Source organism: Diadema antillarum, unplaced genomic scaffold (genome assembly GCF_040938485.1).
Source record: "Diadema antillarum isolate AM-2024a unplaced genomic scaffold, OU_Dant_1.0 scf00000029, whole genome shotgun sequence".
NCBI lineage: Eukaryota > Metazoa > Echinodermata > Echinoidea > Diadematoida > Diadematidae > Diadema > Diadema antillarum.
The window spans coordinates 7,339,148-7,366,720 of NW_027270918.1; the positions used below are offsets into that span (position 1 = coordinate 7,339,148).

Here is a 27,573-nt window from a genome sequence, read left to right on the forward strand (position 1 = left end):
AAAAAAGAAAGGCTTCAGCGCAAGTTTCTGGTGCCACTACAATTGGCTGACATGTTTTCTTTTAAAAATTACACATGTGCCCCATTTGTAATTTATTTCATTTTCCAAAAAAAAAGGGTAGTGCACCTGGTGCACCCCCTCTGGATCCACCACTGTATTGTCTGCAAATTACATGTTACAGAATTCAAATGCCCCCACAACATGTGAAACAATCAGACTTGCCTGTTTCTCTATCTCTCAGGTGAAAAGCCAGCAGCTGCTCCCAAGGGAACCAAGCCTGCCAAGCCTGCTGAGCCTGCAGCCCAAGCCACTCCTGCCAGCAAGGGAGATTCCTACCAGACACAGGAGTACTATGGCTACAACGAGATGTCCTTTTATGATTTGGAGTCAGACATGCGCAAAAGCAGACTACCACAGCCCACGCCGGGCAAACCATGAGACTCTTCAAAATGGAGATGAACAATGAACATGAATTTAATGAAGCAGATATATGGAATTTCTATAGCGATGCAACACATTGTAAAGTTTGGCATGTCACAGTGAAGAGTGGACAGTTGCATGTGGCTTGGTGTGTATCCTCTTAAGATTGGTCAAAGGCTGTGTGTGGCATTTTCTGATGAATCAGGTCATCAACACTGCTATTCTCAAGAAGATTAAAAAGTACATACAGTTTCTTCACCTTTATAAGAACGAACTGATTATTGTTCGTATCACAATGACATGGCAGTAATAAATTAGCTGAACAGATATTTGACATGAACTGTGACTGTTTTGCTGTGCTTTCGAGTGTGAAATGAAGTTTGCTGGATTGCTCAGGTGCTGTGTTCTAGCCTGAATGTAAGACACTCAGATGTCGTATACGTACAGTATTTCATGTGAACTTTATATCAGGGCCAGATGCAATTCACATCACTTCAGTACCTATGGGCAAACCCCCTGCTCATTTATTTAAAAGAGATGATTGCAACTAAAATGTCTCCCAATGTATCAGATTATGAATCTAGTCTTGTCTGCTTTCTTCAGCTAGACAGTAGTAGAGGTTGACACCCCCCCCCCCCCCCCCCCCCCCCCCCCCCCCCGAGCGAGTCCTCTGCTATAAAACTTCATGGATAATATGAGGACAGTAACTAAATAATCCACCATAAAGTGTGCAAACATCCACTCAAGTATTCTTCATTTGGACAGACAGACAGACACACACACACACATTTCCACTTATGGAATACTCTGTTCAGCACATTATTTGCAGAGATTAGGCATTTTATTATTTGTTTTAAGATTAACACAATCAGGTTACACATTGAATGTGTGCACATATAACTTTAACCACATACAATGTAGTACAGGATGCACATGAATGTATGACATGAATGAAGTTAGATGTATGTCTTTTGAAATACACTTCATAGTAGATCATGTGAACTGGGCCAATGAATAAGACTGATTTGTATACATAGTGCAGACTTGGGAAATGCGAAACCCTAATGAAATTTTTTTTATTCATGTTGATGCCATCCCCCAATGCCACATACAAGATAATAATACAGTAGTTATAGTTTTGAAATACACATGTACTTTGATTTGGCCCACAAACAGTATGCTGTAGTGCCGTGTAATTATTTGTTCACCTGCAGTCCTCTTACAATCTTTGTATATAGATATGTGCTGAGATGGCTTCATTTATCGAACAAGCCAGAAAATGTTTTTCTAAAATCGGTGGAGCAATCATTCAATGAATACACTGAACTTGCACAGCTTCAGCTCTAATTAATCAGTCCCTAATCTTTGGTAAATTACGAATGTCCAAGACAAAGTGTCGGACATGGAATGATGTGGCATGATAAGCTACAGATACTACACACTTCCAAGAACATGCATGCAACAGGGATGCCAAGTTCGAAAAATGTGTATGAGTGAGATTTTCACGACTCAACGTCTCGGCGCGCGCATGTGCTCGCGAGCTAAGGTGTGGGAGGGGTTAGTACGGAGCTTTTTAAATTTTTAGCTCTTAATGGTGCGATCAGGAGCAACTTAAGTGACTATTTTTTACTTATTTTGAAAGACAAAAGGGAAATATACCTTCAGTTGCAACTATCACTTAAATCCTTTGAGCTATGCTCATTGTTAATAGGCCCAAGTTGCAGATTTCACCCAATGCGTGAGAAAAATGGGTGCCATGCGTGAGATCGTGAGACGGACCCTAAATGCTTGAGTCTCACGCAGAATGCGTGAGACTTGGTAGCTCTGATGCAAGCTTGTTTAGAGCACAGCTGATCTCCATTGCCCTACATGTACGTACATGCTCACGCAGAAAGTGGAAAGTACACGTAGTTCAATAGTTCAAATTACGATGCACTGAAAAAAAAAAAAATCATTACTAGAAACAAAGAACCAGACGTGACATACTTTAAATATGCCAATGCATAGAGTATAACTGCGCAGTGATAATGTCAGTGGAACTAATTTGATAACGCTAGCTCTCTTGGGAGAAAAGAGGAAGAAAAAGAAAGGTGAGGTATGCCATCGCGCTAATGGCAACATCGAATATTGAATATTCACGATGTTGGCAATGCATGTATTCATGTCTTTCCGCTGGTGTCTGTTTCTTTGTGTGTGCAATGTTTGAAATGTAATGGTGAGTAGATGTTTGTATATAGACTGGTTCAAAGTTCTCAAGTACACTCACTTGGCACAATCTTTAATTAAGAAGTCCAAATGATAAAACTGAAGAGGAATTCAAGTAATACATGTACAGTGTACTTGCAATACTAGATGCAAAGTGACTACGTATCTAACTAAGAAGCAGTAGTACAAAGTGGTAGCTAGGGAGTAACAGTAAGTATCAAAATAATAATACCTCGCTAATACCTTTTGAGCCAACCTGCTCTTTGAAATTTGAACTACAAAAGCATTTTTGTAGCCTGACAGATGCATTGCAATTGAATCATCTTAAATAATAGCAAGGCTGGTGGGTAAGTTTGAATAGATGATAACATGAAAATAGATAACTTGTAAAACTTGTAACATGGACACTATGCTACTTCATACTGCAGGATTAAAGCAATATACATGTACTTGTATTAAAGGTATTTGCAATATAGTAGGCTTGTGGTAAACACATGGCCATTTAACGTTACTTCATACTGCAACAGGTATTAGTCAACATCTTCATCAATTGAAATCACAATAGTACATGCACGAACACAGGTCAGATAGATACAATAACTTCACCTACACACAGTGACTTCTGACTATGGCAAGACATTGAATAGATCTTGGAGCATTGAACAGCTGGCAATCAAAACAATACAGTTAGACAGATATACCTCAATTGAGAAAGACATTTCACATGACAACAATTTGGAAAGCACACAGATTATTGAGCCTTTAGGCGAAATTGTTGAGCAACAACATTTTCCGACCAATGCAAATTCTGCAAGTTACCCATCACGACAACACTGGACACATCCGTCACCTTGATCATGTGACTTGATCATGTGACTCTGTCAGGAGCTGGTAAGGGCTCTTCACTCATTTCACACAATAAAATGAATGCTCGAGTAATATTGAGGACAGTAATTCATTACACATTCAAACAAACAGAGGAAGTCAATTCCCTTGAAAATAACTAAAAGGAAAATCATATTTCCATCTTTTGCCGTGTACAAAATGAAAAGTACATGTACCAAATACCTTGTGTAATAAATGTTAGAGTCACATGATCAAGCTGGTTCCTCCAAAAGATGTGTTGCGAGTAGGACACGCTGAAAATACACTGGACACAACTCTTTTTGCAACATTTTTTCTAATTTTGTTGAAATGTTCACTGTTGTCTATTGTTTCCATTTTTAGTGCCATTTAACCACACATGCAAGACGTTTTGAATGTATCATCATTGCATACTGCAATACCCAAGACAGAATAAGTTGCAGAGCTTTGTTTCTGTCAGTGTTACGGATGTGTACAGCTAGCAGAAGGTATATCACACAGTCTGTGAAATGATACTGTGCTGGCGCATCTTGTTTGGGAGTGCAATTTGACAAGACTTTGGCATTATGAACAAGGGGTCTTGATACCCTGCTATGCCTGCAAGGAATGTATGAATACATGCATAACGTGTCATTGTTCACATTTATAGGCTTTGCATACAAAGAGTAAACATTTACAAGAGCTACACACCTCTTTACAACTTGGTTTTTCAATACAGAGATTACCACATCTTACAAAAACAAGTTACCTCTGTGCTTATGATGTATACATACAGAGAAAGGAAAACAGAGTGTGCATTTGAGAGTTTTCAACAGTCTTGATCAGGGGGATATCATGTACGACAGAAATGCTGGCGATTGCCCAATCTTGATCACCACATAGGTGTCTGATATTTGACAGAAAAAGAAGCAATGCCAAGGAAATTCCGCAATACCATGTGTCAGAGCACTTAATTTGTCCTCCTCAACAGAGAAACTGCCAAGTATCCAAACTTCTCATGTTTATGTCAGGCCTACATCACTGGGCAAACAGCATAACAGTCTATGCAGTGCAGTGTACCTATTTCTCTTCGCGACAAAAAAAGTTTTCAACTTCAAACCATGCACAATTGAAAAAAAAAATTGCAAATGGCACTTGCTTGAAGTTATACATGTACCAGGTTTGACTGATGTTTGAAAAAGATGTCTTCTACAGCACTTCACTTTACGGTGCTGAGTGTGAGGAGGATGTTTGTCGAGTAACACTGACAGATATATATCATGAGATACAGATCTTCATTGCTTTTTCTTTATGTACTTGGTACTCGTTGGTGATACTAACAAAAATACTGGTATGTCCTTACATGAGATAAATACTCATGTAACAGCTAGTGTGTGAAAACAATTTAGTGCAATCACAATTGACAATCAGACAGTATTTCATTTTAGTAAACTGTAACATTTATCAGCTGCCTGTCACTGGCATTGCAGAAAATCATTTGCAATATAGACAACATATCCAATATATACACAAATTGTCTCATTCCACAAAGTTTACACACAAATATTTGAATTCAGACATAGAATGGCACTCGCGGTTTTTAGTATCATTTCTCTCCTTTCCTTCTTTGACACAAATTCCTAGTGATACTGTTCAATGTTCACACAATTTCATCTAGTCGGATGCGGCCTAAACTAAAATACACTCCTCTTCCGGAACCACCTGTATTTAAATCAAACGACCACACATTCTGATGTCAGAAAGCAATGATGCTTACATCAAAAGTACTTGCAACTACAGTATTTCCAAATGCATATAATTCCAGTGACCTACACATGTACCATGCCCTACGTTTTTTGGCTTCCCTAAAAGTATCTTTTCTGGTTAAGGTAGTAATTATTCTAAGTCTTGTGATTTGGTTGTCTAAAAACAGATAAAGAGTTTGTTCGCAAAAACCGGTAAGTCCATTTTTGAAGATTTTGAAGTCAGTACATGTCATAAAGTACAAAAATAATACCTTTTGAATGATATATTGGTCACTACATATAAAGGTACATTTTTGAAGTTATGGTCAAAAGAAGCACAAATGTTCTTCTTATTCTCTCTATTTTTCTTGACCTTTAATCGCAAATATCTCCATTTGGCAAGTATGGTCTTATCGGTTTTTGCGAACAAACTCTTCAGATTGTACACTCAACAAGAAGTACAGTTATGAACAATGACATCACTAGGAGTGTCTCAAATGTCAATTTTGCTGCGAGGAGTCGAGTTGCAGATTGCACAATTATGTCACACAAAAAAGAAAGTGTATACAGCCATTCCAAAAATATAATTGTGAGGAAGATGCAGAGATTAAAACACATTTCCATCAGAAAAACTCATACAATCACAACAACAGTATTTTTTTACAACATATTGCAGCTTTTCAGTTGCATTATATAAATATCACATTTTCAGCATAAACATATATTGTGCATATTGTAAATTTCACAGTGTTTTACTTTTTTTTCTATAGTCAACTAATGGGTGTGAAATTACCAACTTGCACAAATACTGCCTCCTATGACACATATACTGCCTTGCCTATTGTCTAAACAGGTGGGAAATCGATAACTTTTTCTCTTGGAAAAGGATAATACTTTTTTTTCTCAATCTGTCAAAGTGGTTCACCATCATGAAATCAACTACGGTACTCAAGATATTGTCTTACAATCCCCGATTCACAAAGTATTACAAATGTGAAATGGCTCATACAGTATCCATTTACAAGTCTTTGATAAGATCACACATATTTTGTACAATGTACGTTAAACAATCAAAAAAGCTATGAAGTAGTCATATTTCTTTCTGCCAAAGTGTTATCATCTCACATACATTGAACTGAACTCTTTGCAGAAAGAGAATTACACACAAAAAACCATTAATATTTCAATCTGTTCCTCATATTTCCATCACAAAGCCAAATCAGAGTGCCTGTTACAGTTCTAAATAAACTGTACACAAAAACACATTTTCAGCAAAATTTCCTCCTATTTCTTTTCGCAGTCCATGACAGCATGTTTGTTGACCAATGCACTTGAATTTGGACAGTATTTTACTTTCAATGCGTGGTGCAGATAGTTATTGTAAGAAAAAAAAAAAAAAAGGTCTCGTTATCATTAATGAAGTATTTCCCCCTTGCCCCTCCCCCCCCCCCCCCCATTAAAGCCTAACCACACAGTTTTACAGCTACATAAATCTACTTCATAATAAATTAAAATTTGTTTGATTTTAGACATTTGCAGTACACGCCAAATTTTATCTTGTTTTGATCCCCCCTCTAAAAAAACAAAAAACAAAACATAATGAGTATCATATCAAGTATTTTTTGCAAATTTGATGAGTTTCTGAAAAGATCATACATAAAGAGGAATTATAACATCCACGAGTACATCAACAAATCAGTTTAAAACAAAAGACTATGTTTCATTTTCAGTACAAAAGATGACATTCATTGAAAAGTTTCAAGACAAATTTTTCAAGAAAGTAGTAGAACATCTACAAAGTATTTCATTTAAAACAAGGGAAACATAAGTTGTACACATTACTTAAAATTCAATTAATGTTGAGTAGATTTCTATTTCAACTGAATGATGCATGTCATTCAATGTCATCAATGCATTCATCTCCCTCCTGAACTGCAACCTCAACATAAAATCCTACCATTTACATTACCATGCTTTATATACCTGTGAGCTCCCTCAGAGTGAGTACACAACATAAATAAGGCAAGCAAATCCTGGCATTACAACCACCAATATTATTTCATAAAATACATTTTCCGATCCTGAAACTTCACAGAATCAGTACAAACAGTCAGTTATTATGAAATATCTTTCTCATTCTCACAAAGTAAAAGAAGGGGTCAAAATAATGATTTTACAATAACGGCTGTTATCAATAACACTTCTCATCTACAAAGACATATCGGAAGTAACCTCCCTAAAAATTACTGATGCAATTTGCACTACTTATACTTGAAATTTTGTGACAAATTGGCTGTTAACACACTTTACCTGAAAGGTGAGAGGAAATTCTACACAACCCAAACTTTCCAAACAAGGTGCATCATGAAGATGGTGTATTTGTACACTGCTTTGAAAATTACAATCTACAATACTGTTGGATCGACAACTACCACAAAGGCAACCTCACACCGAAGTTGCTTTATCTGACAGACCTTTGAAATTAGTACGGTTGCCAGGACTCTAAATCAATAAATATTTCTTCATCAAAGTGATATACGTACATATAAATGACATCTACACACACACACACACACACACATTTAATCAATGAAATGCTTGGGGTTTGGTTACATTTGTACACACACATCCTCAGACTGCCAAAATCAAAGACCTCCTTTTCATCCCTTCCACATCTATTTCCTCCATGTTGCTTTCTTTTTTCTTTTTTAAATACACGATCCAACATATTGGATTACCATTCCACAGAACAAACGATCCACTGTTTCTGTTACCATTCTGTAAGTGATATAAGTAAGCTGAATTCGAAACATCTCCTATGACAAGGAAATCAGTATGACCTGCACATTAACAAGACAGTGGGCAGAACATACAAGACAGAGTGGGAGACTAATCTACCTGTAATCTACATGTACCAGGAGACCAGGAGTGAAGGGTGTGTCATGACCATCAGGTGGTATCCACTGAATATCTCCTCAGGACATTAAAGGTCGTACATCCCTTTTGCAAACATTGCAAAATTGCGCATGGTTGAAGAATAATGTCTCCCCACATCATGCATGAAATCTTTAGCATAACAATAGAGTTGTTAAAAGAAAAAATGAAAAATCTAACCCAGGTCACTCAAGAATGCACTTCCATTTTGTACAGAAAATATCCAATGCAATTTTGTCACGGTCTAAATAAATTCACTGGAAATCTATAAATTATTGTTTCCCCTTTCATCATAAAGAAGTTTCCAGTCTTATTATTCTGACCATAGGTCTGAATTACCTACCTCTAAAATATACCCGCTTATGAAAGGAATTCAATTTTTCAGGGGTCGCAAAAGGGACACACGAACTTTCAGTGAGTCTACCTCACTGGGTGATGAGATAATCTGGGAACAGCTGGGAAAGGATGAAGAGTGCCACATCTCCCGAGGCCCAGTACGACGTGTGGGATGTCAGCGCCGACAGGTAGGAGCTCCCAATGTTGCTCTCTCTCAGCTCAAAGTCAACTCGATTCTCCAGCTCTGCAAGGAAGGGGGGGAGGGAGGGGGCAAAAATAGTCTTTGGTGACGTCATCAGTGGAGAAACTTGAAAAATTTTGAGAAACATTCAATGCATTAGCAAGAATGATGGAAAGTTACACGACAAACCCTTGAGAGAAAGAGAAGGAGAATATTAAGACAGATCCTGAATACTCATTTGATTTACCGGTTTCACAATTAACGTGAAGACATATCTTCCACAATGCTCCCTTTACTACTACTGCTTTAAGCTGCAGACACACAAGAGAGAGAAAGAGAGACAGAGTGGGTAATCGGGAATTCCCTTCAAGCATCATTCAAAATACTAAGAAGTGTTACAACAGAAAAACCATGTAACAATATCAAACACAATCACTGTTTGGTGGAGTACAATTAACATTGGGATTGGAGTTAACGGGTAAATTGAACAACCAATCACAGTGCATAACATCTGAATTGTATCTGCTCTTGTGTATTATACAATGTACATGTAGATTAATGATGATTTCAAATATATGCTTATACAATTGATTCCTTGAATTCTAAACAGCAAATATTTTGTACATTTTCTCATATTCACTTGACAAAAATAGATCAGTACAGATGTGATGCCACAGTGGTTACAACATTTTAGTAATCAACCACTGAAATGGAAAGAATACTGTAGAGCTGAATTGATTGATTCACACTGTAAGTATGACTTGCTGTTCATAAAACAATACATGGTTTGGCTAAGTCACAGACTAAACACACAAAAAAATACATGCACTCTCCTACCACACAATAATCTTGTAACATTGATGAATTGTAATTTCAATACACTTTTGAAGACACGTTAGACAATTCATGATACAAAGCACAATTTCATGTCATATTACAATTTGCAAATGGTGGGGGTGCTAAGATTTCAGATAACATAATGTGTTAGTTGTACAGGTGGCAAAGATGGAAAATTGTGCCGTGTTATGCTAGAGCCACCTAGGATCCTTGCTTTAATCACTCCATGCAAGAATACTCTGTCACACTGAGAGTTTTTCTTAAAGGTCCTGTTCACCTTTGGGAACAGTGATCTAAAAAAAAAAAAAAATTCAAGATCTGACATTTAATGCATATGTGTACATTCTGTTGTACCACATAACATCCTATCATATAAAATTTTTGCGATAAAGCAAAAAAAATAGAGATATATGCATTTTTCTCAATAAACCGTAACTGTATACGGTTTAGTCTGGAAACATTTTTATTATAACTATTGTTCACATTTTGTATACATGTATTTAACAATACTTAACATTGATTTTACCAATTCAAATTTTGACAGTGGTTGTTTCTATCCCAAAATCACATTTTAGAACTATTTTAAGGCACTAATGCTGGGTTTTTGTTTCATTTGCAAATGGTAAATTATGCCTTTAAGTGTCTTTAATGTAGCAAGTTCATAATTATATTGATTCAAGTGACTAGTGATTCTAACAATGAGGAGAGCAACTGAAGGAAACAAATTCTGCCAGTCATGATTTTGATAATAATTCTCTTTTTGCCATAGTTGCAAGTCCAAAATGCATTGTACAGTTTTGTTCTGATTGGTTGAATCTTCTTGTATGTGGGGATTATGCTCATTGACTTGTTCCAATCATATAAGAGTGGGGGCAGTGCTTTTTAACTGTCAACATTGATGACAGGGAAAAGGGTTAAGGCGTGGTTTTGGAAAAACGAAATAGTTGTGTGTGCTGAAGGTGCCGTGACCATCTTAGGGCCCTGTTGCATAAACAAGGCAAGTGCCAAATTGTGTCTCGCCCATTCGCGTACAAGAAATTAATATTTTTCTAACTCCCAGAAGTTCATTGACCCGCCTATGACCTTTGACCTTGTGGTGACCTTCAACTCCCCAAGGGACATTTACCATCCAAGTTTGGTCACAAACAGACGAAGGGATCAAAAGTTATGAGCCATAAAAACTTAACAATGGGCCCTAAAAATTTGTCTCAACTTTTATGCAACAGGGCCCTGGAGATGTAGACAAACTGTGGCTGAAGAGTGAGGGACTGGATGAGGGGTTTTCAATTGAATGATACAACATACCCCATCAAACTGAGAAAGCGGAATGATGACTGTTCATTTGCCTTTACATACCTTAGTTTGTTTTTCAAATGAAGTGTAAAATCAGCATTTTGTTCACAGTTCATGTTACATTTCAAGCAGTTTGTATTAGTTTTAGTTTGCTTGGTAGGGTTACAGCATAGCACAGGCATTCTGTATATTGGCATGTCTGGGAGAATTAGAAAATATGCAAAAAAGGAGAGGAGGGAGTATTACTTTGCCATAGCACAGAAGTTTTGACACTCATCACTGAGTAAAACCCACCTTTAAAGCAAAGGAAAAACGCCTCAGAGTTTTGACATGTGCTTTGAAATGGGATACCCGGGGAAACTTTGGGTGACCACAAAGAGGGCTACATCAGGGGACTTCCAGTACGAGACATGGGAAATAACAGCATTGTAGAAAGCTGGGCTCAGTGTGCTCTCTTGTAAAGCATAGTCTATGCGATGCTCAAGTTCTGAATGGAAATCAAAACAGAAAACGCCACATCACACCTTAAGGCATTCTAAAAGACTAGTTCGATAAATTCATATCACAAAAGCTGAGCATCTTCAAGCAAAAGAAACTGAAAAATGGCATGTCCAGAGGATAATATTGTTTAGAATTGAGAAACCACGATTTGGAAACACATTGCCACAGACTGAAAAACCTGACAGAATGCTTTGCTTTTTGAAAACTTTGGTGAGCAAAAATGGTTTGTAATAACTGGTTTATAGTTGATCTTGAAGCAATGAAAACAACATAACTTGACCTATATCGTACACCTCTCACCACAAAAACATAAAAAGTCAATACAGAAAAGATATGCATATAATGAACCCTGAGACAGCGATCATGCATGCACAGTAAAATAACATGTAGTCTGACTTGGATCCTACAATAGTGGTGTGCTAAGAAAGAAAAACATGCATTCACCATGTTAATTGAACGAAAGTGACATACTTTGTGACAAGCATACATTATGTTTTACACTTTTTGAAAATTTAATTTAAAAAAGACCCAGCTAAGCAATGAACTCCCTCACCTGAATCCAACCTAAAACTTTAATCCAAGTTTTCACTACTAAAACTCACCCACACTCTCCATCTCATCCGCCTCCTCCTTCTCATTGCTGGCGGCCATGTTCTCTATCCGCAGGATGGCCCTCTCCATGTCTTCCAGGGCCTCCAGCTCCGGAGTCTTTTCTACCGGTCTGGAGAACCATGCCTTCATGACACCACCACCACCTGTAACATGTATACAGATGCACTCGTTGGTCCTTGCCTCATAAGACAATAATTCATTATGTTATGTAGGTACGGAATAGACGGCAGCGCATCATTCAGTGTGGTGAGGAGTGGAGATGTCAAAAGGTTTGCAATAAGCCAGTTCAGGGTTCCACTTTGAGCATGAGCAGAAAAAGGTCATCTGTACCAGCAGAGCATGTTGGCTTTTAAATTCACTGAGATATGCATCTGTGATATAATGATTATTCAAGTGATCCTTATAAGTGGTGTTTGCCAGCACATCCACCTGACAGCAAAAGCGGCATTTGGCAACATCAATAGAAAGAGATTGTCAATACATTCAGTGCAAAATAATGAAATGGATGCTTTCCAAAATGCCAATGGAAGGATCATTCTGGTTACCTGGTCTACGCAAGTTCATCCTTTGTTTGAACATGGCTGATAAATTCCAGAAATTGTTACGTTGGGCAAGCTTATGCCTTCTGTTGCTTGATACTATAGGGAGTGCCTAATCAACTGAGAAAGAAGAAAGGTCATTTGTACCCATGTGCCCATGAGCTAACCCCGAACTGGCTTATTGTTTCAAACAATCCCTAATCCTTGCAGCATGGGATGAAATTATTGCTAGATCTACAATTGTTCAAACCATCTTTGGAAAGGAGAAGAATTTCAGTTATCTAAAATTAAGTTGAAAGAAATCATCATTTTCTAAGATTCAGGTTCTGACATCAGAGCATTCTGAGGCTGCTAGGCCCTCACCTGGCGACTGTGTTTTGGGAACATGCTGTGGTGAGGATGCATTGGACGACCCGGGGGATGTTTTCTCTTCCGCTCCTCCCACCATCAGCTCCGCCTCCTGCAGTCCTTCGGATAAGCCCTTCATCTCCTCGCTGGTCTTGAGGGCCTTGGGGAGGGCGGTGGTCTTCATGGTGTGGTAGGGCACCTGCCGCCCCTCCATCCTGTGCACCTGTAGGGGGCAGATGGTGCTGTAGTGGCGCAGGATGAGGGGCTCAATGCGGTAGGCCTGGCAACCAATGACAAGATGACACATTTCTTCACAGAGGATCATAAAACCAGACTATTATTTCATCAGTAAACAAAGATTTTCTCTCTTGGGAGGATCGGAGCCCCCAGACTTAAAATGTGTGCTTAACAAACAAGTTTTTCTGCTTTGATGTAGTAAGAGCAATGATTTTGTGGTCTCTGGACAACCAACCTGCTTATTTTGTAGCTCAGGATTTGGGACGTTCATCAGGGAACAGGGTTGTGTTACATCAAACCTCGTATCCCCTTCCCTCATTAGCATACCGTATTCGCCAGCGATAAGGCCGCACTGCTGGATAAGCAGCATCCCGACATTGGAGATGAAAAACAGAAAAAAACAAAATCAGAGGAATTTTGTTCTGATCAAAACTTCCTCAGATTCTACTTTTCTATGTTATTTTCTTTGATAAGAAACTTAATTATTTCTATGTGTTTCTAAATGTTTCCTATAACAATAACAGTCGGCACATTGCATAGTCCCGTACATGATTATGTGTGTCGGTTAGGTAGGTGCGTCTCTTGAGTTGGAAAGACAATAGACCTACAGTAGGGATTTTGCTTGTGCTGGTGTATAGGCCTCACCCCGACTTTACTGCTTTATTGGTTTTTTAAATAGTGCAGCCTTATTAATCGCCAGTGAATACGGTACTTGCAAAAGCAAAAATTCTTCAACAGAAGTAAATACATGCATAAATGCAAGTCATCTCAATCATACAATGTATATAAGCTATGTAAATGTACAGTAATGCCTTGGAACCTTCAAAAGTGTGATATATACATGTAACTTGACTCACCACAGGGTCTGTTGGGTAGTAGATGTTAAACAGCCTATTGCACACAGCCTTGGGGATGATATGCGAGATGGATCCATTCCCCTGAGGGCGCACTCCCCTCAGTGCTAAAAAGACGGCCAGCGGTGAACCAGCGCAGAAGAAATTCTCAACCTACGACAAAGGAAAGGTCTGCCCTGCTTAGTATGATTATTCTTTGCTCAGTGTCATCAAATACTTACAAGAGCAAGAATATCTAAAAAATACAGCATCAGATAAAAGATACTATGAAATACATGACAATTCTTGTAGAATTTCAATTTCAGTCATATGTCTTTTAAGTACAGTAAACTCTTGTCAAATGTTAATAACCATTTAATGTTGTATGTACCAATCCTTGTGTTAACAGTGTCATGTGACTACCGGTATGTAAATCTTGTTTGTGAATGATAAAATTCACAATCTAGGTCCATATTACAGTGTGAAAATCCTATAAACATTTTGCATCAAATGAGTGTGAGCTACAGCCAAGGTTAAATTGCTCATACGACGCCATTCTTACATTTGTACACAAATCTTATAAATCATTTCATTTTCAGGTGTGCCTCGTCATCGTCCAAAGTTCTGAATGAGAAGACGATGTGTTTGCCCTGAAGTACTGTTTCTTTGAGACTAGCACAATTAGGAATAACACAAAATTATTTCCGTTAAAAAAAAAATTATTTTGTCAAAAAGCATGACTCCTGCACAACCAAGATTGAAAATGAACTTTGGCAAGGGCTCTGTGATAGACATGGAGCTTTTCTCCATTCCTTTTGTGACTGTAATGTTTTCCTACTGCAAAATAAAATTAATTTCTTTTATCAATATCATTTTATTATTATCATCTTTGTGTATATATACTTTGATATGTTTGATTACTTGCATTTGCTGGTTGACTCTCACTTTCGTTTTGTTGCCTCTTCTTGGTACACCTTATTAGGGCTCGCTGTTTGCTCAGCCCCCCCCCCCCCCCTTGCTGTTGCTATTTCACTCCTTTCCTTTCTTTATTCCTCTGTTGTTCATTATCTTATTTGATGTTGCCTCCCCATTCATCCTTCTCCTTCAATGGTTGCCCCCATGGTCCTCAGGATCATTACTGACCCTCCTCTGCCTATTGTCTGCCCACCCTGCCCTAATCCCCCTCCCTTTACCAGTTGGGCTCCTTGTCCATGACCTCCCACCCTCTCCTTTTGTTTTCTTTGTTCTGTGTCCCTAGCCTGTCCCTGACTGTTCTTGTTCCATGAAGTCTGTATATGTGATTGCTTTCCCTGCCTGCTTGTCATTTTGCCTCTGACGAAGATTCTGCTAGGATCAAAAGCCCAGGCCCCTTTTGACTCTATGCAAAATAAAATGCAGACATTTGATGGCATTGCATTTCTTTCACTTCAAATCTCCACTTTTTTACAACACAGAGGCAGCCAAACAGGAAGCTTGCAATGCATGACTAGGATCACTCAGCCAGAAAATTACACTGACTTGGAAGTTCTTGCATTGGTTATGCAGTAACAATAGACCTACTCAAACAAGTAACAAGAACAAAGGTTGGTTAAAAGAAATGACATATGAAGAAAACGGAACAAAAAACAAAACAAAGCTTACAGACATTGTGCAGAGGTCTCAAACGTTAAACAGCATTGGCAGAAGAATGAGAAAGATGTATCTATGTCATTTTATAGAAGTGATCATCATGATATATCAAAGTTGAATTAAAATGCAAAATGCATGAAGAAGGTGAAAGTCTGTATAGGTCATCATGTGACTACATTATGTCACATACCTTGAAATTGAGCTTTGGTCTATGGAGAGCCGCAGCAATCTGGTTAGTTGCCAAGAGTTGTTTTTCAAGTTCTGACACCCTAATCGGAAGGAAACAAGTCAACATATATTTCATGGCAACGCCCATTCTCCTTTTTATTAGGAGAACGTACAATAAACAGGCTCTATAACTAGAATAATTATTCCATGTGATTCTGGTGTATGATCTAATATTAGCCAGTGATTTACTATATTATACATGGAGTTAGAATCCAAATAAGTCAATCAAGAAATACCTCCTTTCTGATCAATTAGAATATCAGTAAGTCATGAAAAAGAGCGAAACTTACTGTCATCATGACTGACACTGACCACGAGAACAAAATCTAGACTGAATAACAGATTTTCATGATGGGGTCTTACAAAGTTGTCATGAGTGCACATCAAGGCTGGGGAAAAAAATGACAATGGAAGGGGAGAAGGAAAGATATATCAAAGTCATCATGGTCGGGTCCTCATTTTCACTCTGTAAAATATCAATTCTTATCATAGACTGCAGGATAATTTTGTATTGTCAAATTTCCACTCTTCAAAATCAAATAATGTTTAAAAGAGAGAAATTACTCCATTAAAAGAAAATCTGATGAACATGTGGAAGTTCTGTGCTTACCTCATCCTGGCCTTGTGGAGTTCAGAGGCAAGGTCGTGGTGATCCGGCGTCACCGAGTTAAGGTCGGGATGGTGGCACTGTTCGTGGGACAAGTACTGATCATAGAGGTGGATGGGGTTCCAGCCAGTGATGATGTCATACATGATGACGCTCCCCAGCGAGTGGGAGAAAACGGAAATTTTCCCGCCGTTGGGCTCGAACCCCTCGTTGCGCTGGCGGAATTCTTCATACAGGTCGTTCACCTCAGATTGCACACATTTTATGATCTAGAATACACACACATGCATAAACATAAAGCATTATTCATCATGTATATACAGTTGAATTATATACACTCTTATTATATACATATATGAACTTTATTATACTTCCATCACAAATGTTTTTTTTTTTTTTTTTGGGGGGGGGGTTACAATATAAATTGAAAACTAGAAATGTCGCTTTGGTGACTGGTATGCCTCCGCCATAATGCATGATTTTCCCAATACGTCTAGATAGTACATGTGGACAATGTGTAATTACATTTTCACAAAATTGGCAAAATATTGAAATAACAAATTTGTCACAAATGTGTTGAATGTTCACCTTCCTTGACCTAGGTTTAATTGGATGAATAGGAGAGCATGTATCTAGGGATTTAAGGACTTTAACTTGACTTTGACCCATTCATACATTTAGGCATTGAGTAATTTTCAAGGTACAGGTGTGGAGAATTGGTGTGAATTTCTGAATTGAATAGTAAATTGTTACCATTTTCATCTGGCCCTTGACCCTAAAATTCATAAGATAATCACTTTCAGGTAGAACATGCATAATATGTACTAAGTTTCAAGATAACTTGAGCCACTACCGAGATATGGAGGAAAAAGTTAGTTCAGCACTTTCACTTGATCTTTGACCCTTTGACCTTTGAAGCAAAAAAAGAAAAAAAAAACTTTCCAGAGAATTTCTATCAGGTTACACATGCATACACCAAGTGTAAAAAAAAAAAATAATAACCCTGCTGGCATTGCATAAATATGAGGGAAATAGTAAAATTTTGAAGTGTTGCACTTGACCTTTGACCCCATGAACCCTACATTCTCTAGATAATCAATTCCAGTCAGTACATTGTATGTATGTTCCATGAAGATACCTTGAACAATTTTCCAAGGTACGGAGAAAAAAAAGAAGTTTTAATATTTTTACTTGACCTTTGACCTTTGACCCCATGACCCAAACTTTCACCAGAGAATCTTAATTGGGTAATACATGTATACACTAAGTTTCAAGAAAATATCTTCAGGCGTTCAATAGATATGGTGGAAATAGTGAAATTTTATGTATTTGACCCTGACCTTTTGACCTTTGACCTTTGACCACATGACTCAAACTTTCACCAGAGAATCTTAATTGGGTAGTACATGTATACACTAAGTTTCAAGAAAATATCTTCAGGTATTCAATAGATATGGTGGAAATAGTGAAATTTTATGTATTTGACCCTGACCTTTTGACCTTTGACCTTTGACCTCATGACCCAAACTTTCACCAGAGAATCTTAATTGGGTAATACATGTATACACTAAGTTTCAAGAAAATATCTTCAGGCATTCAATAGATATGGTGGAAATAGTGAAATTTTATGTATTTGACCTTGACCTTTTGACCTTTGACCTTGAGCATGTGCACCCAAAAGTTGATAGGCACAACTTCACCCCCTAATACACATACATGCCAAGTTTCATTAGGATACCTCAACAGGTTTTGATAGTTACCTTGTCCACAAAATTCATTACGGACGGACGGAAGGACGGACGGACGGACGGACGGACGGACGGAAGGACGGACGGACGGACGGACGGACGGACGGACAACCCGAAAACATAATGCCTCCGGCACCACTTCGTGGCGGAGGCATAAAAAAAAATGACAGCTCTTTCTGGATTGTGCAGTTAATTGCTATGACTTATTCAATATCCTACACATTTTTGGCAGGGGAAGCTTAAAAATAATAACAACATTGAAGTCTAGCAATTTCCAGCATCTAAGGAGTAGGCCTCCTGTTAATAAAGAGAGGCCTGGGATTTGAGTTTTTTACCTCTGATCTGTAGAGGGGGCTGGTGTAGTAGAGTACATCCATGCCGGTACTGTTGAGGACGTAGCGGAGTCCCTTGAGCTTCTGAGGCGTGACGGCTGAGACCATCCCGTTGTCGAGTTTGAGAGACGACCTCCACTCCACCGGTAGGAACTCCACCCGCTGGGTGGAGGCGCTGGAGACCAGGTCTGGGAGGTGTTTCAAGATGGCCTTAGCTGCTCCTTTCCTTAGACTTGGTCAAGAGAAACAGTTAGTGGGTGAATAGGCCTGCTCACTTATATATTCAAACTAATGGAAATTTCTTTCTTGAGGGTACTAATGAGCAATTCAATTTATCTACTCCTTTAAAACACATTTTGATACTTCAGTTCAAGTGAGTTCAGTTTCCATGCATCATTAGCTGCATATTTAGGAAAGCTGTATAAAGTTTCTGGTAATCGAGAAAAACTTGCTTTAAAGATGTATTTAATATGTGAATATATGAAATACACAAGCCCCTTACAGTGAACAGCTCTATCATAGATACATTGTACTTGACGATATCAAATAAGATCTTCTAAACTCTGGATCTTCCCAGTGCAGACGAACTGCTCCCATGTAGAACTAGAAAAACACTCCGAGAGCGCAGACCTCCGCCAAGCAGTTACTTTCCACTGATAATCACTTGCTCTTCCATAGAGATAAGTGATTTTCACCCACTGAAAAATCGCCTGATTTCCCCATATAGAAGCCTTTATTACATCATAAACCCTCAGATGCGCGGCGCACCTCTCCCCAGCAGAAACTAGAGCACGCACTTTAGTGCGCGCATGCAAACCTCAAATACGTGCAGCCTGAACTCCCAAGTTCATTGACCCTACCTGCCAAAATATCAAATATCCTTCATAAATTCCCCCAAAATTCTCGGATCACTACCAAAAGTTAATCGTTTGTTATTTGTGTCATTCTCAACCTTTCCTGCAAGTTTCATCCCAATCCGTTAACTACTTTTTGAGTTATTTTGCACACGGACAAACTAACTAACTAACTAACGAAAAAACACACAAACCAACGGTAAAGAAAACATAACCTCCTCCCTTGGCGGAGGTAATAAATGCTTGTACCATGACAGCACTATGGTAGCTTGTTATAAACTGCACATTGCATAAGAACAAAGAAAACTTCTTTATGATTACTTTTTTTATTTTTTCATAATAACTTAAGGGGTGCCCAATATTCTGTTTCAAAGTGACACAGACTGATGTATTGGAAAGTGATCTATCTAAAGTTGACTCACTCTGAGCAATTCTTGATGATTGCCTTCTTGTCCATGACATGCCCAACTCCATGAACAACGAAGACAAGGTGAGAGATGGGTGGTGGCTTGTCATCCAGGCTGGCTGGAGTCGGGTAGCCCCGTACCAACTTGTAGCCACTGGTGGATGCTGTGTGAGGATACCGTGTGAGACATCGATGAGCATCAAAACCAAGATGTATCCTTCTCTCTCTCTCCCTCTCTCTCTTTATATTCACTTTGTAGCTAATCTCTGGGGGATGGTAGCAACAATTTTTGAAGAAATTATCAGTCATTGTATTCTAAAAACTTGTTGGTTTCTAAGTTTACCTTTTGAAAATCCAAACGTGTTTCCAATGGACCTCGCAATCCTGGAGCTGGTAGAGTTGCTGTAGAAGTACACAGCCTCGCAAGAGTACCAGTCAACATGACAATCCCTGAAGCTAAGCTCATGCATTGCTGTTGAAAAGGAATGTGGAATAAAGAGATGAATCTGTACAATGCGCTTACTTGCGCTTATCTGTTTCTCACTAATGACATGCTTTTTCCTTTCAGGACAAAGGCATCCATCAAGATTTACATTTTTCATTTTGATATTATGTACAATGAACAGATATATTATTGGTTTCAACTTAAATGTTCCTTAATGAGTAACAAGGAACTACAACAATTTGTAACACAGAATAAATGAACTACAGCGTACTTATGTTGCTTTCTGTATCATTTCTGCTGAACATAGAATGCAGATAGGAAATTAATGCTATATTCACTATTTTTACAAATGCACAAGCCAAAAGAAAAAGGGAATACATCTCCCCCATAACAAGAAACAAAATATGTTTGAAACATAAGCTCCATTTTCTTTAGCAATGAAGACAAACATGACGAGAAAGTGTTTTGCATAAAATATGCAGCTCCTACTATAATATGAAATAGCTGATATATATACCATGACATCTCTATATAACATGACATCTCTATATAGTGACAAATGATTTGGAATAAATGTCTCGCTACTTCTGAGAATTAGGGGAGTTGCTTTTAAACTTTTCTTGTCTACTGGAGGTACATTGAGCATTGCTATAGATAGGATTGACAGAAACTATGAGATCACCAATCTAAAGGATTAGTGATGGCAAAGGGTCAAATGAGGGGTACCTTTTTGTGCCCCTTTACCCTGCTGGACAGGTGGTTCCTGTGCTTGGCCTTTAGAGAACAGCTCCAGGTGCTCCTTCTCTATGTCCATCGCCATACATTCCTCCACGGGTTCTGAGCTGCTGGCATAGAACCAGGTTCCCCTCATGACATCCACTGTGTCTTCTGCAGAAACCAAATTAAAAAATCTTATGACACAAATACATTTTGTATATACATGTATGTAAGGAGAAGGGCAGGAATATATTGTTTTGACACTATACTCAACTCACACATTACAAATGTGACCATGATATGCATCACAAAACCAGCCAAAATTCACGCACACTGGTTTTACGTGAGAACTCACAATGATACATAAAACAGGTCAACCTAGTGAAAGCTGAGTTTTTCATATTTTCTGAAAGAGCAATTCTTCGTCTAGATTATTCTCACAATTGGGATCATAAAACGAGTGGGAAATCATGTCTTCAGCAGTTTTTCTAGGACACTTTTTTGTAGAATAGTGTGGTTAGGCATGTCTTAACCCGTTGAGGACAGACTGATTTTGCTATAACACGCATTCCCATAGACACCTGCCCGAGTATACTCGGGACTCGTCCTCAACGGGTTAAAGGCCTCTTGTCATTTCTTTGTTAAAAACCCTTTACACACTCTTCACTTTCAAGTCTAACAACTTCTGAAAGGATGATGCTACTGCTTTGAAAGTTGGCATTAGCCATCCATACAGACTGTGTTAAAAGAGCATGCTCAATATCAGCTTAACCTGATAATCCCTCCATTGTTATCACTACAGTGTTGTACATCCTGTTTTTTGTCCCATTCATTGCACACAGCACGTCTTGGTAAGATTATATCCCGTGCACCCTATACTTCAGAGCCTCTTTGTCAGTACACACTTTTTCAGAGTTTGTGCTTTCTTTCTAATATTTAGACAGGTTAGGAGAGTCCAGCTGAATTGATTTATACATCATTTTAAAGCTTAAAATCTGCTCTTCCAGAATTTTTTCCTTAACTAAAAATCCATGTCTGGCAACTTATTGTTGGTTTTGTGATGCAGGGTCACATGGAGCAATGGCCAGACTGCTTCTCCTCTTGGGACAATGTGGAATGTAGATTCTAATTGTAAAATAGACGAATGGAACAACAAGTAGAAGCAGTGGAGAAATTTAAAAAGCCATCTGTGGAAAATGAAAATGAGAAGACAAGAATACAATGTACAAGTAAGTGTGCAAGTTTTCACCACCATATTTAATTCAGTAAATTGATGAGATAAATAAGAGACCCGAGGGTCTAGCGCTCACCTGAGAATTGCAAGTTCACCTTTCATGCAGTCACTAATCTAAATCACACACAGCTCTACCAAAATTTGAACAGGCATTCTCAAGTAGAAGATGAAAATGTGCAATTAGGGTCCAAATTCGCCCCCCCCCCCCCCCCCCCCCCCCCACTCATAGTATCAATTTTAACTCTATCACTTCTGGTTCTAGAGAAGAAAACTTTTTTTTTTAAGGATTCCTTAATTTGGGGGGATGGGGGTGCCTTGGGCCCCCCTGGGTGAAGCACAGTGCCCATTTTAACAAATTGAGAGCCTAACCCCCTAGGGATGCTACCTGTCAAGTTTTGTGAACATCCATCTTGCGGATTTCAAATAGAAGATGAAAATGTACAATTTAGGCCCCAGTTTGGACCTCCCCACCCCTCTCCCTTGCCCGCAAGGGGGGCACCCCTGGATCTGTTATGAACAGACTTGAAACTACAGTCATTAATGTACTAAATCACTTCTGATTCTAGAGAAGATTTTTAAAGATTCCTTAATTTTGGGTGGCTTGGGTCCCTTGGGGCGCTCCAGGTTGGAGACAGCGCCCATTTCAACAAATTGAAATCCTATGCCCCTAAGGATGCTACCTGCCAAGTTTGGTGGAAATGGGTCATGGGGTTCTCAAGAAGAAGATGAAAATGTACAATTTAGGCCCTATTAGGACCCCTCCCAACCCCCTCCCCTGGGTCCCAAGGGGGGGGGGGGGCACCCCTGATTCCACCATGAACAAACATGAAACTACAGTCATCAATGTACTAACTCATAGTATTAACTTAGCTCTACCACTTCTGGTTCTAGAGAAGCAGATTTTTAAAGATATCTTAATTTGGGGGGGGGGGCCCTGGGGCCCCCTGGGCGGGGCATGGTGCCCATTTTAATAAATTGAGCTCCTAACCCTCTAGGGATGCTACCTGCCAAGTTTGGTGAAAATCCATTGTGGGGTTTTCAAGAAGAAGATGAAAATATACAATTTAGGCCCCATTTGGACCTCCCCACCCCCATCCCAAGGGGGGCATCCCTGGATCTGCCATGAACAAACTTGGAACTACAGTCATTAATGTACTAACTCATAGTGTGAACTTAGCTCTATCACTTCTGGTTCTAGAGAAGAAGATTTTTAAAGATTCCTTTATTTTGGGGGGTTTGGGCCCCCTGGGGGCCCCCTGGGTGCGGCATGGTGCCCATTTTAACAAATTGAGATCCTAACCCCCTAGGGATGCTACCTGCCAAGTTTGGTGAAAATCGGTCCTAAGGTTTTCAAGAAGAAGATAAAAATGTAAAAAGTTTACGCACGACGCATGATGCACGAAGGACGACGGACACCGGACGCCGGACGCCGGACGAAGAACGATCGCAATAGCTCACTTGAGCCTTCGGCTCAGGTGAGCTAAAAAAGGTCAGGACATGTTATAATGTGGCAGGCAACTTGGCAGGAATCCAAATGTAGAAGCTGACCTCACATGACCTTTTTGACTATTTGCAGACATGTACCCTATAGATACCAGGAACATGGAGGTTAGACACAATGTACCCATGACTCGAGCTTGGGTGTAATTGGTTAATTGCAGAGAGGAGGTATGGATTCGATGACAGAATTCAAGTGTCTATTGAAAGTTTCGTGGACACCAAGAGGGCGACACACACAGGCACACTAATGGAGAGAAACCAAAACTATAGTATCATACTGTACATGTAAAGTAGACAATGCTCCTATTACTCCAGATTGGCCAAAGATGAATACCAGGAGAGTTTTGCAAGTACAAGCATTGTTACCTAATGACCTTTGCTCTATAAAGCAGATAACCTTGGATCTCAGTCTTTGATCTTCAACATTAATATCTATTCCTTGGAGAGCACCAAAACATCAAGATCCCCCACAGCGGTACATGCATCTCGCACCCTAAAATGGAGTCACAGTTACAAAGTTACTATACTTGTCACAAGAGAGTCTTGAAGGTAAATATTTGTGGCAGCCGACAGGTTGAATGCCATTCAGACCCACCCCTACCTTCAGTGATGTAAAAGAACTCTTTTACTATGAGCCATCATTAGTCAAAACATGTTTTGGTTATATTCACATGCAGCAGTTTCTTCTTCTTCCCAGTAATATTCTCTTACACGACACAGTCCTCTCATCTAGAAAAGAATAAAACATTAGATGTAACAAGAAAGTTTAAAGTGCATGACATCAGTTTCATGTTGGACACCAAATCATGGAAGCACAGAGAATTAATGACAAGAGGGTGTCAATGTGAGACCTACCTGACCAATAGATAGCATGGCACTTCTTTGTGATAACGTCCACCTCATAGAGTCCTCCTCTCACTCCAACTGTCCCAATCTCCTCTTCTTCATCACCATCGGACTTGACCAGAGTCTGCCGATACTTCCACTCCAGCTGGCAGGAGTCATAACCAATGAAGGGCAGCCACTTCTTCTCCTCGCGGTAAAACCAGCGCACTCTGACTACCTCAAGGTCTCCCACTTTTTCTTCTCTGGGAGGATCCACTTTGGGCTTCCTTGGAGGTGGGGGTCTTGGTGGCTTGGACCTCTTTGGGGTTGAATTGTTCTCGTTGGTATCAGCGTCATCCCCACTGTCGGCTGTGAACTTGAATGTCACGCTGGAGCTGGACTCGTCCATGGCCAGGCTGAAACCACTCTCTCCACTGGTGTCAGCAGGGTCGGTGGATTTGTCATCCCATTCGGAGGACGCATAATCTGGAAAGTTATCTCCAGGTGTTGGGTATTGCATGGCATCTGTTCCACTGCCGAGAGGTAGAACATTGAAAGAAAAACACTTTCTAAATCACAGAGGCCTTCATAATTTCATATCGGGGCACATTTAAAGAGAAACAAAATTCTTAGGCAGCCTCCTGCAGAATCAGTCAGTACGGTATCGTACTACAGTAGGGTGCAAAAGAACAGTACACTGTACATGTCCATCTACTACAGATATGTCATCTTGTGAACACTGTTTGTAGTGTAATTATTATATGCCACAACATCTACCAGTGTCATTCCTGGAAAAAAAAATGTACAATCGAGTGAAAGTAATTTTACTTCGACTTTGTTTGTTCTACATTGGTGGGTTTGTAAGGCAATTAAAGGACAAGTTCACCTTCATAAACATAAGGATTGAGAGAATGCAACAATATTAGTAGAACACATCAGTGAAAGTTTGAGGAAAATTGGACAATCGATGCTAAAGTTATGAATTTTTAAAATTTTTGTGTTGGAACCGCTGGATGAGGAGACTACTACAGCTTGTGAGTCATATGCGCAGAGACTCCAACTCTCCCGTTTTCGACGGGAGATCTCCCGCCGAAAACCAATTTTTGCAAAATCTCCCGTTCTCCCGTTTGAGATTTAATTCCTCCCGCCCTGGCTCAATGTCTCCCGTTGGAAAGGATTTCTTACTTATTGCTATCGTATGTTGCAAAAATAAGCCTTAGATAGCACCAGAGAGCACCTATAACCTAGGAACTTCGCGCTTCGCACACATAAACTTGGAGTCTCCAGTTTGCTAGGGGTTTCAGGCGGGAGAATCTCCAGATCAGAAGGTGCTTGGGGTTGGAGTCTCTGTATGCGTACAACAGTATAAAGAAAATGTAAAAGAAAATTCAACATATTTTCACTTTTTTCGCATGATAAAAGAGCTCTTGACTTGACTCTTTCTAAAGGCAGGGGGAATAATATTGCCCATAACATTTGTCGGTAACGAGTCAGGGGAATGTGTACTTTTTTCAAAAGATGGAATTTTGTGAAATTCTCTTTATATTTTCCTTATATTGTTGTACGCAAGTTATTCATACACTGCAGTAGTCTTCTCATCCAGCGGTTGCTGCACAAAAATTTCAAAAATTCATAACTTTGGAACGGATTGTCTGATTTTCCTCAAACTTTCAATGATGTGTTCTACTAATATTGCTACATTCTCTCAATCCTTATGTTTATGAAGGTGAACTTGTCCTTTAAATGAAATCTTGCTTTCATCAGTTGAACGTTCCTTATAGTTTATTCCAACTCAACACAGCAGTCTATGCTGTGCTGATAGTACATCATCATCATGAGTTAAATTTCACACAAGTACAGTAAAATGCATTTCATTTTGATCCCACTGTAAAACATATTCTAATATTGATGTCACATCCATTAACTGATGAGGTAAACATGTTTGTCCTGGGTTAATTTCTTTGTAATTCAATAATGTTTGTGAACAGAGGTTACTTAACTTATCACAAGGTGAAAAAATAAAGAAATAAGAAATAAAAATATAATATGATAGAGATAAAACTCTGCCCGAATCAGAAGTGTTGTCTCCTTTTTATAATGTTGGGATATAGGCAGCAAAACAAACAAACATAAAAAACAGATCTTGGGGAAACAAAAAGAACATTTTCTTCTAAAACAAATATGTTTGTATTAAAGGCGAATGATAGAACTATACCAGAAGCATTTCCTTGAACACTGACTGACAAAATGCAGTGCCAGTGGCGTGGCTAAACCCACATATTGTATTTTAAACCTAGAGGTAGTAGAATCAGACTGGAGCGGGAAGATTTTTATTTACACTTTATAAATAGGACACTCAGCACTTCACTCCCGTTGTGACACACACACCCGCGGCACACCCTTTTTCATCCATCAGCAATTAGGAGTGAACTCTTGAGGCAAAATAAGAAGGCAGCCAACGGCAACAAATAGTGATGACAGGATAGTGTCTAGACGCTAGTCGCTACATCATTACTCACATTCCAATTCATCATTAGTAGATTACGTACACGACATCCCTGGACCCTGTCCTGAGTCGAGCCTAGCCTACATGTAGCCAGTTACAATGTCAAATACAGCAGGTCAATACACATGCATGACATGACAGTACACACTTCGGCAGTTGTGTACTTTCGCTGTTTGTCAAATGACCTCCAAACACGCACAAACTCACCCTTGTTATTCAGTAACCTAAAAAATACTTACATCTGAGTCTCCAAAGTCAAAGAGACGTTAAGTTTTAACACTTTTAGTATGTACAAGTATCAGAAAATTGTTGGAAAATCTCGATCGCTTGAAATGCTCCTCTATACACAAGAACAGTACGAATACGTTGAGCGCATGCGAAGGGTCGATCATTTGGTCTGAGTGTAGCAACACAGCGGCTTTTCTATGGTGTCACTGAAAAGCTAAAATTTGCTTTTCTCTTTTCCTCGGCCAAGTCTTGCGTTAGCGGTTGTAGCTTCCTCCGGCCTTCCTTGCCTTCCTTTATCAATATCATGGTTATAATGCAAGTTTGTCTTCTTTCTTTCCTTCCATTATAGTGAACTCACTATTTTGTAAACCTTTTGTTTTATTTTTCCATTTTTTTAAATATCTTTTCTTTCATTTCCTTTCCCCCCTTTTCCTTTCCTAACGTTATTTC

The 27,573-nt window shown here is 39.1% G+C and overlaps 1 protein-coding gene across 1 annotated transcript; it reads right to left on the minus strand.

Moving 5' to 3' along the window:
* Window positions 1-8,572: 8,572 nt before the first annotated feature.
* Window positions 8,573-24,909, minus strand: LOC139738696 (phospholipase DDHD1-like). The gene is made up of 11 exons (XM_071649334.1): window positions 24,420-24,909; window positions 20,840-21,001; window positions 20,012-20,140; window positions 19,685-19,832; window positions 18,412-18,640; window positions 16,332-16,597; window positions 15,684-15,762; window positions 13,889-14,038; window positions 12,810-13,074; window positions 11,898-12,050; window positions 8,573-8,727 (listed from the first exon to the last, which is right to left on the minus strand). The coding sequence occupies exons 1-11, from the start codon at window positions 24,907-24,909 to the stop codon at window positions 8,573-8,575; spliced, it is 2,226 nt and encodes a 741-aa protein (XP_071505435.1).
* Window positions 24,910-27,573: the final 2,664 nt, after the last annotated feature.

Excerpts from the sequence above, each read along its gene's own strand:
- LOC139738696 (XM_071649334.1), bottom strand. The coding sequence starts at position 24,909 with ATGCAATACCCAACACCTGGAGATAACTTTCCAGATTATGCGTCCTCC. Across the intron at positions 16,598-18,411 it reads GCCCCCTCTACAGATCAGAG|ATCATAAAATGTGTGCAATC; the intron begins GTAAAAAACTCA and ends TGTGTATTCTAG. Across the intron at positions 8,728-11,897 it reads GGATGAGATGGAGAGTGTGG|AGCTGGAGAATCGAGTTGAC; the intron begins GTGAGTTTTAGT and ends CCTTCCTTGCAG.